Here is a 15,380-nt window from a genome sequence, read left to right as displayed (position 1 = left end):
TGGCAAAGACTTTTCCGTTTAACCACCAGAACTGCGTTAGCCTATACAAGACTTTAGCCCATTGACTTTGGCCTGACCTATTGCATTGAATTAACTCTTCTGGTTACACTGTCTAAGAAGAACTAATCTTTTTATTAACCTATGCCTTTTTGCTCCCACTTCAAAGTACTCTGAATGCCATTTTGCTTCTCCTTCAAAGTAATTTAAATGCCTCAGAAACCTACAGTTTAAAGTACTGAAGTATATTTGTGTAATATAGATTGCCTCCTTCTAGTCAAAGTTTTATAACTGACTGAAATAAATGATGAAGTGTTTTACCAAGAAACCTTGAGTGGAAGTTTGACTACTTGTGATTGTAGACCTCTGTAACATCATTACAGCTCACATTCCCCTCTCGAGATAAGCCTGGCTGCTCAGCAACGCTACCAAAACTGGGTAGTACAGACTTATACCAAACGTTGGTTTGCCTACACTTGTAGTCCTAGTTGTGTGTAGTGGTCCCAAAGGGTACTGCTTACAAAAGTCTGCCTAAGACTTGGCTGTCCTCAACATCCATAAAAAGGACCACATGTCAGCAGCAAGAAAGAGTAAATTGGCTACCAATCCGTGAACGCATCATCTTCACATCCCTTGCTATCACACACAAATGCCTCACTAACGTGGCCCCAAGGTATCCCTCTCAAATATTTGCTAAATCACACTCCTCCAGGCCAAACCGCTACAAATACTCATCAACTCCTATACCCGACTTCAAGCGACGAAGAGCCAGTGGGCTAAGCTTCCCCATTATTGTTTCCAAGAACTGGAACTTTCTACCTCAAGCACCAAGAGCCGAACAATCATACTGGCTATTCCATAAATAACTGAACACCTTACTTTTTCCTGACAAACTTTCTGCTAACATGAACCCCATAATTATTCTATAATTAAACTGTCTCCGTTACGTCTTCTATGACCAGCGCCCTGGTACCCCCTAGGCTTGGCGCACTTAAATATAAAAATAAAGATCAATCCACACAACTAAGTTGTATTATTTCAACCTACAATCTTAGTGCAGTCACATAACAAATCTGTAATGCACCCTTCTTCTTGATGGCCTCTTGCTGTCGTTTCCTAATGCAGAATACTCTAGAGTTGCCAGGTTTGCAGAAAGAAGTTGTTCCAAATTTTTGCTACTGGTTTACGTGGAAGGGCTCTCATTCTTATTTGTCAAATTAAATGTATGAACTGTAAGAAAATGCGAGGCAAGAAAATATCTTAAAGTCTTAGGAAATATGCTGCCATAGTTTTATCAAGGCTGAAATAATGCGTCTTGCAAAACAGGGCACCTCCGTGCAGGAACAGACTCCAACGGCCCTGTGCCGCAACACGTGAGTCACCCGACAATGAGGAGGTGACACGGATATGAAAAGGGAGCCCGAGCTCTGACCACAGGCAGGTCAGTGCTCTTATACTGCAACGGAGTATGAGAGGAGAATCCGGGGCCGCCTCACGGCAGTGACGGAAAGAGAGCGAAGACCCAGTGCACCCCAGTGCCTGTCTACGTGTTGGGGCGCGCGTGCGGTTTGAGGACTGAGGCTCCTTCTGCCGAGGGAGGCATTGTAGACCCCTGGACTTGCTCGAGCGTGGGATCGCTGACACCCGGCGGGCCCCCGCAATGCTGAGAGGAATGAGGTGGTGCCAGCCTACTCGCGTATAGCAATGGGTGGGCTTCGACTATCCAGTGGACCCCGGACTGACAGGCCCCATTAGCCCTGCTGCGGACGGTTGGTGGGGGCCCGTGCCGGAGGAAGGCCGCACAGAGGGTGTTGGCCCCGAGAGGGGATGTCCGTGAGCGCTGTTGCCTGCACCGGAGCCATAGGTGGGAGAAGCTCCTGCGCACAGTGAGGCTGCCATGCCATTCCACCACTGGGAGAGACCTCTCGACGCACAGATGCAGTGCTTACAGAGGTGTGCAGAGCACCTGAATGTGAAAGCAGCAACGAAGACAGTGAGTGGCCCTTCTCCCCCTGGTGTCCCTGGGCCTGGGGGTGGGGGGCAGCGTATGAGGGAGAAGCCCCAAATGTAGGAAAGGGAGCGGTCGCAGAGCGCCGTGGTCATCTACCCCCCCCCAGCATGGGGTGTGCCCCTTCTGCTGAGGGCATGGTCCTCTGACGGGACCCTTTTTTTCAGGGCGATGTGGTACAGCAGTGTGTGGGTTGGGAGCCCCGCTTGAAGCCTTGGGAGGAACTAGGAGGACTACTGTCGTCCCCAGGTTTGCTACCCATTGGCCATAACTCAAGGTGCCTCACCCCCTGCTTGACAAATGGAGGGCCAATCTGGGTACTGGCTGAGGGCCCAAGTGTGATGACTCATCCCGTGGGGCTTCCTCAAGGAGACTGTCACTGGCGATGTAGCTGCATTCATCAGTGACCCTGCCACGCGGGGCAACAACTCGAGTGGCATAGCAATAACACGCCCCGGCGCTTCCTCCTGCCGCAACCAAACGAGAACTTGTGTCCTGGACCTTTGCAGCCTACAGCGACCCACAGGTCCCAGCCCAGTTACCCGCTCAGCACAATCTAGCACCAAAGGTGAGTGGGACGTCACTCGAGGGGGTCTTAGAGGACTTGGGGGAAGAAATCTTCCCATCAGGAGCCCGACATCCAGGAAAGCTGGTGGAACCTAAGGCCAAGCAAAGCCATGTAATACCCTTAATATTGGCAGTGTCCCCCAGAACGCAAGGACTTTAGGCCTCATTCTTTGTGAAAGCAATGCCAGTGAGGGTGTAGGCAGACCGAGGAAAAACATTCTCTCTGTAGTTCTTGCAACAGTGGAAGTGCCCTGGCAGATCTTGCAGGGTGCCACAACTGAGCGGCTGGGATACTATCACCCCTGCCCGGGAGGGATCACGTTTAACCAGCCTGATGCTCAGCCACTGAAGTAAAAGGAGAAATTGTACAGTGGAACTCTCCTGGGCAGCCTGACAACGGTGGAGATTCCCAGGTATTGGGTTAGCCGTGACTAGGATTGGCCTTGCGGTGTCCCCCCTTCCTGAAAGCCCCCTGTGGATTGCAGAGAAGACGACTTGGTGCCCCTATGAGTTGGAAGGCAGCGTTGGCACAGTTTGAATACAAAAACTGTCGGACCTCTCGGCCAAGGTAGTTACTCTTGAGGACAGGACGGATGGGGTTGAGGCCAATCAAACATCCGCCGGTCCTCGAGGCGCAGATGGAGGCATGCTTTATGGCGATGGAGGCGCGAAGAGGAACTACTCCTCAAGGTGGATGACATTAAGAACCGGGAGAGACAGAACATGCTCAGGTTCTTTGGGCTGCGAGGGGTGGAGGGTGAAGGACCAGTGGGCCTGGAACGAAAGATACAAGAAATAATAAGGATGATCTTGGGTGCCAGGAAGGATGAAATGGTGATTATAGACCGGGTGCACCGAGCTAGGGGAGGGAGGGCAGGGGGATGGGGGTGGAGAGGCTCTGCGGTCCACGCTCCGTCCTGGCACGCATGCATTATTATGGTGACAAGATGAGGATCCTCGAAATAGTGAAACGCATGAAGGAGTTGAAATACGATGACTCTAGGGTGGCGATCTTTGAAGACCTCTCGGCCCACACGCTACTGAGGCAGAAGAAGGGGGTGAGGTACCGCTGGGGCTACCACTTTGCCCTTATGTTTGAATGGGAAGGAGAGCGATATCACCTGATAGCAGAGGTCACAGAGGATTTGGTGGGCCGCCAGGAAAGATCCTCTTCGGACTGTGGTGGTCAGGGACTGGACCCAAATCGGGGTCCCCGAAGCCCGGAATCGGCGCGAGGAAAGCATAAGGCGAAGTGAGTCAGGAAGAATCAGAAGCTCAACACTCCACCCACGAGGAATGACGACACCGGAGAGAGGTGGCTGATCCTCACATATTAGATTTGTGGGGATCCTGGGGGTTACCTAGGCATCCCTATGGAGGTGGTACTACAGTTGAATGGATTAAGGGGAAGATCTATGGCCTTGGGAAGTGTGGTTTGCTGTTTTGGTCACTGGAAACTGGGATGTAAAGACTAAATGGGGGCCTAGGCAGTTGGCACCCATCTTCTGGCAGGGGTTGGGGGGGAATCTGGGAGTAAGGAGTTGATTTGAGTTGACTTCGGTTTTTGGTACACTTCTGGCTCGGGAAGGGACACCCCTTCCCCGGATGTTCTGGGGACAAGGAAGGAGGTGAGGTTGCTCAATAGGGAGTCCAAGCCATGGGATGAATCCTTGGTGGTTCGACAAGCGTCCCCAGCAAGATGGGGACATGGGATTGAACGCCTCAGATGGGGAAAGGAGAGGGTGGGAAGGGGGTCGGGGGAGTTGGGAGGAGGAGGTAAGCAAGGGAAACCCACGCAATAATATTTACATGATACAAAGGTCTCATGCCTCACAGGACACACTAGGGCGGGGGGGGGGAATCAGCGAAGGGTGAGGACGGGGTAAGGTTGAGGTGGCGGAAGGTACGCTGAACGTGAAGGGACTCAACTCCCCAAACTAGCAACATGTTCCCCAAACAGAAACTGGCGGTCCTCTACCTACAAGAGACCCACTACCGACCGGGGGAGGGCGGAATTGCTGATAAAAGCTAAGCAAATTGGCAGGAACATTTGGGCCTCACAGGAGTTCCAAGAAGGAAGTGGTGGTATACTGCTCAGCAGATCCCTATGACTGACGGGGATCCAGGTTAAGAGGGAGTTCGGGGGGCGATTCCTGGGCATCAAAGATACACATGAGGGAACAGGCCACACTTTCTAATTTATATGCACCTAACGTGGGCCAGGTGGGGTTTGTATGCCAGGTGTTAAAGATAATGGATGGATGGGCGGAGGGCGCAATGCTTTTGGAGGGAGACGTGGAGGACCCCAAGTTGGATTGGTGGTCAGCGAAACGGACAGGTACCAAGGGTGCGACTAAGGATAACTTGGCCTTACGGGATCTCCTCCAGGACCACTTGCGGGTAGATGTCTGGGGAAAATATATAGGCCAGGCCCAGGAGGCTACACATTCTTCTCCCCTCCGCATCAGATTTATACGAGGATTGATCTCAGACTGGTCCCGAGGGAACGGAAAGGAGAGGTTAGGATGCCCAGGGTGGAGGTGATTACATGACCGGACCATGAACTGGTAGTGGCAAAATGGAGGCTCCCCGAGCACTCCCTGCGTTTCAGGTGGTGCTGTAATGACACCTTGCTGAAGGATTGTGTGTTTGAGGAGTCCCTGGGGAGCGAGATATGGGCTTACTTTGAAGCTAACAAAATGGGGAGACCCGTGAAGCGACGGTCTCGGAGGCATCAGGCTCTGAAGCTACTACATAAAGGGCATGACCCCCCCGCCCAAACGATGATTGCTCGAATGAGCAAAGGATGCGACCCCCACTGCTGGAAATGCCACCAAGAAAAAGGGGATTATATTCACATGTGGTGGGGTTGCTCAGTGGTACTGGCATATTGGAGGGACTGTCAGTCTTGGACAAAGGGGGTTGATGGGATTCAGAGGGAGCCCCCCGCCTTGGCGCCTCCTCTGGGATGGATGCAGGGTGGAGCCGCAGCGGGAACAAGGGCACATGTTTCAGATTATGATGGTTGCTGCGAGATGCTGCTTAGCCCAACTGTGGACAAACCCAAGGATGCCGTAGGAAAAGGAGTGGGTTTTAAAGACTCGGGCTACATATGAAATGGAGTATCTTAACACCTCCTAAACAAGTCCAGGGCTCGTGGCTCTCTAAGAAATACGGGCAGTGAGATCAAAAAGGGGAAATGAAGAGGATGTGGGGTGAAGGGAAAGGGGGAATTGCCACCCGCGAGGAGAGACTGAAGGTCTCGGACCGCACTCTCATTGAGGAGGGGAATGACGTGGACTTCAAAGGGATGGGGGGGGTCCCTCCCAGTTCGCATACAAACGTACTCGTGAGACACCCGGTTAAATTGGAGGTGCCATCTTTTATTTCAATTTTGTGGAGACAACTGTACGTCAATGCATGGGGTGTTTCAATTGGTACTTCAAGGTGAATGCTTTATTGCTGACCTGTGTTTGTTTTATCTAAAAATGAGAATAGGTTTGATTTAAAAAACAAAAAAAGTCAGCTTAATCCCTTTTTAAAGAGTCTGCCCCCACCGATCATCCTTCAGGTCCCCCTAAGGGGGCAAGCCCCCTGGTTTGAAGACCACTGATCTAGGCCAAGGGAAAGACTCCTATCACCACAAGCTACAGAGGCAAGGGAAGCACTTACTTTTTTCTCTCTTTTTCCCTTTTTAGCGTTTGCGACCCTCCTGCCTGCTGGGCTTGAGACTGTAGTAGTTCCGCTGCCGTCTTCCTCTGTTTGAAGGCGTTTACTTCATCGTCAAGAGATTTCTTCTTGTCTTCAAGCTTCTTTTTCTCATCTTGGTGCATTTTCTTCAAACGGTCAAACTTTTCATGCAACTGAGGTGGTGGTAAAAGCAGAAGAAAATAAGGGTTTAGAATAAATCGGCCAACAATTACATGGAACTGGGGCAGACATATGGTCCAAACTCTTTGTGTTACTAGTAGATGAAAAATATGAGGGCAAGTTTAGGCTTAAATGTGAATTTTAAAAGGAGGTACAGATTTATTCTATGCATGTCCTCGTACCACCCATGGGTACACTTCCTATACATGCAGACACATCAAGTGTTGCAGCCGCACCTCAACACAAGGGCATATAATCACACACAGTAATATTAGTCACACCAATGATATCACCATAATTCTACAACCCATGTTATGTTGAATTCTACCATGCACCGCTACTATTTGCATGGTCTCCGGGCACTCATGTGGATCTGTAAGAAAATGGGTCGGGGTATGTTAGTGAGGAAAGAGGGATAGAAGTTGTGCTCTTCTGTTGGTGCTTGCAAAACCAGGAGAAACTGATGTCTGTACGTGTTGGCGTTGAGTGCGATTTGATGGTGTGCACTAGGGTTATTGTATCCGGAGGGGCAACTTCCAGTGTTTGCGTTGTTTGTTGTTTGCAGCGATTTGTTGGCTTGTGAGTTTGTGTGTAGTAAGTTTAGCCCATGTTGGTGTTAGAGAATTTTCATTTATGTGCCAATTCCCTACAACCTTAGACGACCCTCTTTTTGCTGGACTTAGGACTTGTGATTTATTTTTTAATCCTGGGTGAGTGGGACCTTTTTCTCACTCATGTATTTTTCCTGACTAGGATTTTTGTGTTTTACTGTTTTATTGAGTCTGACAAACTCCATAGGCATCTGCTTTTTGTATAGTGACACACAGCACCTTAAGTGCAGTGCCACTAAGAAGTCCCTTGGACTTCTCAATGTTTTTTTAAATAATTTTTATTATTTTATAAACAACATTACAAACTATTAGGACGTTCATGATTAAGCTTCAAACATTACATTGCAGAATGCACTCTTCGGTCCTCCCCCTTCCCACCCCACTAACTTGAGCCACTGTATCCATGTCATCCACCTGTACAGCTTCAGGCGTGTCTAGTGCCATCATCTCTTCCGTGTCATCATCGCTGTGGTCGGCCTGTGAGGGACCCACCATTGAGGCCACCAATTGTCTCCATGCTATTAGGGGACTCACCCCCCGCCCCCTGGTGACTGCTTCATACCAGGCAGCCGTTTCTGCCTATGCCCACTTTAAAAAGTCTGCCCACCACATCTCAATTCTAGGCCGATGGGCCGCTTTCCAGCACATTGCAATTCTCCGTTTGGCCAAGACGTAGGCCAGGTCCTTCATCTTACTAATGTGCCTCAGGTTACGTGGTCTGGTAAAGCCCCCAAGCATACATGCCCAAGCTGACTCCACATCCAGCGTAACCCCACTGTCTGCTAATTGTGTTTTCAGTTCTATCCAGAACCTACCCACCTTCTGGCAAGCCCAAAACATGTGCAGCAACCCAGCCTCCACCTCTCCGCACCTAGGGCATTTCTGTATCGCCGGGCCGCCAAACCTGGCTATTTTGCTGGGGATCAAGTATGCTCTATGAGTGACATATAACTGGATCTGCTGAAGTCTCGCATTTCGGGACATCTTCTTATGATACCTTTGGGCTCTATCCCATTGTCCATCCGTCATGGGTTCACCTACCTCCTCCTCCCAGTCTCGCCTCAGTCGGAGCAGCTCCCTCCACACCCTAGTTCCCAATAACTCATATGCGAGATATTTCGTGCCCACCCTCCGAGACATCATACATCGTCTCTATGGTAGCATCCGGCTGTTCCGCAACCTCTGCCTCAGGCCATCTTTCTCTCACTAGTTTAATGATTCTAGAATAAGTAATGTGTTGGCCTTTATGCACCCCGGTATCCTCCATTAATCTCTGAAAGTCCAATACCACCCCCTCTGGCCATATATCGCCAAGGGTCGCCAAACCTACCAGTTACCAGTATCTGCGGACCCCTTTTATCAGTTGTGAGTCTTCCCCACACAACGCCACTAACAGCACCTGCAGGGAAAACCGGGCTGGGTCTCCCACATTCTGCCATGCCCTACGCCACACCTCCCAGCTAAGCAACAACAATCTTGCCATTCCCGATACCTTTGATTTAGGCAACCATACTGTCTTTCTGAGGAAGTAGGGAGCAGGATCCCTTCGCAACAGCCTAGCCTCAGCCATTTCCTCTTCAGACAACCACCTCGCCACATATTGCAGCTGTCCTGCCATGTAATATAACTCAAAGTTCAGCAGATTTATACCCCCCCCCCCTTATCACACGAGTTTTGTAATTTCCAGAGTGCCACCCTGTTTCTGGAATTGTGCCAAATGAAACCCCTGCACAGGCTATGGAGTTTGACAAAAAAGCGTTTGGGGGATCACATATGGGATGTTTATGAAAAAGTGTAGCAATCTGGGCAGGACTACCATTTTAAGCAAGGCCGCTCTCCCCATCATGGCCAGGGGCAATCTGGACCAAAATCCCATGCTATTTTTAATCCCTTCAACTGCCTTCTCCGTATTGTATTTGTGTTCTGCCCATCGTGTGGTATATATCGATACCTAGGTATCGAAACGTCTGTTTGCCAAGGTATTGGCAAAACGGGCAGATTTCTCAATGGGGTGCTTTTATATCTCGCCAGGGGGAACACACTGGACTTCCTAGGATTCACTGCTATGCCCCAGAGAGTAGCGTAACGTTCCATCACCTCCAAGACATATTGAAGGTTCTCCTCCGGGAAGCGCAGATACAAAAGCATGTCATCGGCATACAGTGATGTAAGGTGTGTACCCCCTGCGGTGCGGATCCTATCTCCCCGTATTGTTGTTTAAGGCACACTGCTAGTGGCTCCAACGCTAGGATATTTAACATGGGCGACCAGGGGCATCCCCGTTTAATACCCCTGCTTAGTTGCCATTTATCTGAAATTATAGCACCCATTTTAACCCTTGCAATTGGGGAGCTGTACAACATCTTAACCCATCTCAGAAACCCTGGCCCCATCCCATATTCTTTCAAGGTTGCCAGCCACCAAGGCCACTTCACTGAATCAAAGGCCTTGACCGCATCCAGCGAGACAATTGCCAGCTCGCCGGGGTCTTTCTCTGTTTGGTCAATAATGTGATGTAATCTCCTATGATTGTCAGTTATATTTCTGCCAGGAACATAGCCCGTGGTCAGGGTGTATCAGTTTGCAGATGACTCGCTTAAGCCTGTTAGCCAGCACAGCTGTAAGGATTTTACTGTCCTGATTGAGCATCGATAGGGGCCTGTATGACCCACAGTCTGTGCTTGGCTTGCCTGGTTTCAAGAGCGGGATGATCACCGCTTCCCGTAGGGATTCTGGCAGCCCCCCACGTTCATAAGCCTCATTAACCATGGGCAGTAGCGGCAGGAGCAACTCTTGTTTATACGTTTTATAGAATTCACTGGGGAGCCCTTCCGACCCCAGAGCTTTGCACGTGGGCAGGTGCTGGATCACTCTCTAGTTCATCTGAGGTGATTGGGGAGTCCAGGTCTGCCCGTTCCAAGTCATCTAGAGAGGGAAAACCTATGTCTTCTAGTGTTTCCTGGATCTCTTGATCGCCATTTTCCCCAACGTCCTCATACAGACATTTATAGTATCTGCGGAACTCTTCATTTATTCCCTCTTGAGTATCTCAGATCTGGCAATCCTCACCTCTAACTTCTCTAATCACAGGTTGTGGCATCTCATTTTTATATAACCAAGCCAGCAATCTGCCCGGCTTATCTCCTCCCGCGTGCTGCCTTTCCACATATTTCTTATAGTTCAGTTTACATAATCTATCCCAGAGCTCACTGCTGGTTTGTTGCAGCAATCTCATCCTCTCCCCATCCTCCCGAGAGGCACCGCCCTTACGCATCATGGCCTCCAATTCCCTTTCTGTTTCTTGTAACTCCTGTGCTATACCTCCTTGAAGCCCTCTGGATTTTGATATGGCTACACCCCGCACTACCACCTTGAATGCCTCCCATACTGTTCCCACAGATTGCACGCTGCCGGTGTTCATATCAAAGTACTCAGTGATCGCCTCCCTCAGGTCCTCCCGGAATACCGAATCCTGCAGGGCCTCAGCTCTAAGCTTCCATGTCGGGATCCCCGCCCTAGGGGGTTGGTATCGCCACTCCAGGACCAAGGGGGAATGGTCCGAAAGCACTCTAGCCTTATATTCCGCACCCACCATTTCTCCTACTATCTTAGCAGCGGCAAACACATAATCCAGTCTCATGTGCAAGCCATGTGGCACTGCATAGTGTGAGTACAGCCTGTCTGCTGGGTGCAGCCGCCTCCAGACATCTTCAAGCTTAACGTCTGTCAGCAGGGCCTGTAACGCCTTAGCAGCCGGGGTGGGTTTGTCTAGCTTGCCGTCTGATCTATCCATCTTGGGGTTCAAAGTGCAATTGAAGTCCCCTCCCCATAGAATCGCGTCACCCACCAGGGGGCTGATTTTGCCATATAGAGTCCTAAAGTAAGCCGCTGTATCTTGATTAGGGGTGTATAAATGTATAATGCTCACTTCCGGTATTCCAGCATCCCCTGCGTTACAACCATTCTACCTTCCGGGTCCACCGTCGACCGAGTCAGCTGAAATGGTACATGTGGTGCCACCCATAGGATGACACCCCTAGCGTAAGCTGAATATGTAGCTCCCGTGATGCTCCCCCTCCATTTCTTCTTGACCACCTCTAGTTTCTCCCTAGTGAGGTGGGTTTCCTGTAATAATGCTATATCAATCCTCATCCTTCTTAAGTGCATCATTACTTTATTGCGCTTTAGATAACTATTGAGGCCCCTCACATTCCAGGTCACCACTCTGAGGCTACCCAACGCCATTTATTTGATGTCCCGCCTCCTCTCCCAGTTTCCCCTTCCGCCCCTGATGACAAAGTTTGGCTTGCTCCCCTCCCGCTCCCAACATACTCCCCCCCCCCCCCTTTCCCCAACTTCAAACCACTGCCCACAACCCCTTCCCTCCCCCACTCCCAACCCCAACCAGTGACCAGCTCCCTGGATCTCAGGCTCCCCCGCGTTTGGTCCTACCTTGGAATGCCTAGGCCAGGAACCCAGCAGGGTGTCACCGAACTACCGGTGACCTAACTAAACTTCTCGTTGTGGGGATGTGAGGGCTGGCTCCGTAAAGCTCCCATACTAATACCAAAGTTTCTAGTGCCAACGGATCATGCATATATCTATAGCCCTAATCGCACTCCCCTACAGGTTATATCCTGTGCTATATTCAAGTCCCATTGTCATAGGCTGTGGCACCCTGGGTGCCCCCGACACATGTTACTCATCTTCGCCTTCTTCTGTGTGGATACCCGGTTCTTGGGGGCAACTCTGCGCATCGAACCATCCCATAGCGTCCTCCGAGGTTTCAAAAAACAAGGTTCTGCTCTTGTGGAACACTTTCAATTTTGCTGGGTAGATCAACATGTACTTGTGGCCCACTTCCCGCAATGTTCTTTTCACAGACCCAAAGTTCATGTGACGGCGCTGCACCTGCAAGGTATAATCCGGGTATGCCGTTATGTTTGCCGACCCCCTTTGTACTGTACCACCCTTCCGAAAGTGTTCAAGGATTTTTTCACGGTCTCGGTAATTTAGGATCTTAGCTAGCACCGGCCTAGGTGGGGTGGTTTCCCGGCGGTGGCCTTCTCATCAGGGCCCTATGTGCCCTCTCCACAGCGAACCCCTGGGTCAGCACTCCCCAGTTATCTCCTGCAACAGCATTGACTCGATTAATTCCGTGGGGTTGGTTCCCTCAGCACCTTCCGGCAATCCAACGATGCAAATATTTCTTCGGGCGTGTCCCTCCGCCTCCTCCGCCCTACTCTCCAGGTTGCCCATGCGCTGCACTAGGGCGTGAAGTTACGATTTATGGGCTGCACAGTCTGCCGTGTTTGGGGCCACCTCTTTTTCCAGGTTACCCGTGCGCTCTGCTAGTGACCTTCCACTTACTTGTGCAGAGGGTATCCGAGCCCCGGATCAGGTGGGGCCTCATGCTACTTCTATAATGCCTCCCGTGCCACCCATTGAGGCGCAGTGCCTCGCTTATGGCCATACATCCAAGAACAGCACAAAGCACAATATCAAGTCTAGGGCCACGTGCTACGCGTATGTGCTGGATACAACCATCCGGACCGCGCAGAGCCTGCGTCGCGAGAACAGCTGGGCTGTAACGCCGCAGGCACTCTCCGTGTTGGAGCTTGCCGCGGCTCCAATTCGTGAGGGGGGGGCCAAGGCCGTCTCTGCCTCCCTGCCCGCAACGCGCTTCATCGCTCAGGGGAATAGGGGACCGCAGGCGTCCCAGTACTGTTAATATCATCTGGGAACAGGCTCCCGGGGACGCAAATGTCAGGCTAGTCCTCCAGCGGGCCTCTTGCGCCCGATGCAGCCGGTTCCCCACTCACTCCAACGCTGGAGGCGGCCGTGTCTCTCTGCATCCGTCCTCCAAGACGCCCCAGAATGGGGTTCGCTAAAGGTGCATACGTCTGCTGGGCACAGGTCCCCACACACCTCCACTCCAGCGGGCGTCCCAGGGATGAAGCGCATCACCACACGTCACCGTCCCCACCCGCTGCAGTGCCACAGCCTCTTCGTTTCTGGCCGCCGGAGCCTTTGTTAGCTCTTCTCGGCCGCCATTTTGTGGGTCTCGGCCCCAAGGAATGCAAACACAGCGAAGCCCGCAGGACGGTCCTCCTGGGACAATTGGGCTTTAGATTTTCAGGATGTCTGTGCGCACCATTCATAAGCAGGTACGCAAGGTCTCAGGGCCTCTGTGCTTGTATTTATGCATGTTTATGCAGGATGAAACGCCGGATCTCTGGAGCTCTCTCAGAGCTCAACTGCTCACATGGTTCTCGTAGCCACGCCCCCCCGACTTCTCTTAATGTTTAAATACATTTTCTTGGGTGACCTACCGTTCTCAAGAATAGTAAGATGATCCCCGTCTTACTTACCTTTTTCTTTGTGGGACCAGTACACAACACCCTAGGTGGAGTGCTGAGGGGTGAACCTAGTGATTCCCTCTCCCACTTCTCATTTAACATTTCATTTTTTATTACACTATCTTACTTTAAATGGCTGGTGGCAGTGGTTTACTTTTACTACCAGTGTGCATTTCTACCGCAGGCTGAACCCTCAGCTGCAGTACATCACGCATGGGTGACAATTTTTTCCAAAATGGCCTCCATCTTCTTTTTCACCATTTTCGGTTTGTTTCTTCTGGGCTTTTACTCTGTTAGTTTAAACTGGTTTGAGCCCTTTGTATGTTCTCTCTGGGGGGCTTCAGCCCTGAATCCCGTCCAGGCTCCAGTGCGTCTGGAAAGGCAGGAAGTGAGGGAGGGTCCCAAAACTTTCCTGTCCTTTGTCTCTAGTTGTGCCCAAGTGAAACCATTCCTGATTGGACGGCTGGCTGTCCTCAAAGGACAGCCACCCTTGCTGTGTGATTGACAGCCTAGGCTGTGAATAAATGGGAAATAGCATTAAAAGGGATGTTTTTGGACTAGAGGCAGAGTCGACCACTGGAGAGGAACATCTGAAGACGACGTGACTTCAGTAGCACCCCCCCCCCCCTGGACTGCAAAGTGCCCAGTGATGCCATGCAGCTGTGCTGACCCCTTTTCTAAAAATAGCCTGGGAAGACCCATACTGGACAACTTCCTCCCTTGGGCTGGTGGGACTAACTAGCCTCACGATAAGCTTCCATTTGGCACAACCCCCGACTTGCTGTGACTTACCAGAGCTGCAAAAGCCCAATGGGGTCCTGTGACCATTGAAGAGTGCATTGTCTTGCAAAGTCCGAATCCATCCAAATCTAAGTGGGCATACTAAAGGACCTTGTAGAAGCAGAAAATCTTGATCCAGAGTCCCCTCACCAGAGTCCAGGACCGAGGCAGCAATCCTCTTCCAAGTTTTTGTTCTTCATTGACACAGAGGACAAGGCGCGAAAACACTGAAGGGCAGTTGAAACAAAGGAAATACATTGCTGGGGATTCCCTCTCACAATTACTGCCGCAGGAGCCCGCCAGACATCCTCCCTTTCGTCACCACGATCAAGGTCCAGGACAAGCATCTGCCAAGCTATAGCGTGGAGGAATCCAGCTTTTTTCTTCAAATGACAGGTACTGTGAGGCTTGAGATTTTCACCCTTTAGCCAGAAGTTGTGCTTCCCATCTTGCTAAGTACTTTTTGGAGTTGATCTCAACTTACCTGCATTGGCCTAACAGCTTGTGCTCTCTACAATGTAGCTCACCTGAGTTACTGCGATTTATTCTGTACTTACTAACTTCTTCTTTGATAAAGTCTTGACAAAGTGCATCAGAACTATTGACTTTGTCCATTGCCTTTGGCTGTCCTGGCTCCCTAAAGGCACTCCTCTGAACCTACTGGCTTAGACAGTACTTGTTAGGCAAGAATATATGCAGTACCCTTTGGGTACACTACAACAACCCTGACCTTCTGGCAATAGGAACCCAACCTTTGGCATAAGTCTGTACTACACAGGTTGGTAGCGTGATGAGCAGCCAGGTTCATCTCAATAGGGGTCAATGTGAGCAGTAGGGGACTTCCACAGAGCTTCAAAGTTACAATTATTCAAATAAACTCTTACACACAAGGTTTCTTGATTAAACAATTATTAATGCACTTAACAGTCAGTTTGAGTAAACCACCTTCAGAAGGGGGCAATATAATAGTAACACACACACACTCTGAAATATACTCTTAGTTTCTCTAAATCAGCAAATACCCATTTGGGATGCCACACAGACACTTCCTACACCCTCAGGTGACCTAAATAGATAGGTCACTGGAAATTAATGTATCACTGTTGCATTTAGAGCAATACTTAGGAGAATGTCAAAGAAAAAAGGTTATTAGAATGAAACAAGAGATCTCACAAATATTCTGAAGCA

General features: G+C 50.4%; 1 protein-coding gene across 8 annotated transcripts in view; it reads right to left on the bottom strand.

Annotated features, from left to right (window-relative positions):
• Positions 1 to 15,380, bottom strand: part of SEPTIN6 (septin 6) — a 450,192-nt gene that overhangs the window by 71,008 nt on the left and 363,804 nt on the right. For all 8 annotated transcript variants that reach the window (XR_011274161.1, XM_069612703.1, XM_069612704.1 and 5 more), the window contains exon 9: positions 6,245 to 6,435. Coding sequence is in view for 7 of the 8 variants with exons in the window: in XM_069612703.1 (XP_069468804.1) it covers positions 6,245 to 6,435 (191 nt within the window). In the remaining variant the exon portion in view is untranslated. The remainder of the gene's footprint in view (positions 1 to 6,244; positions 6,436 to 15,380) is intronic.

The sequence above is a fragment of the Ambystoma mexicanum genome, chromosome 5p (assembly GCF_040938575.1).
Source record: "Ambystoma mexicanum isolate Mex_15411 chromosome 5p, UKY_AmexF1_1, whole genome shotgun sequence".
Classification (NCBI taxonomy): domain Eukaryota; kingdom Metazoa; phylum Chordata; class Amphibia; order Caudata; family Ambystomatidae; genus Ambystoma; species Ambystoma mexicanum.
The sequence above is the reverse complement of the archived record's forward strand: the minus strand, read 5'-3'. Positions and strand labels throughout refer to the sequence as shown.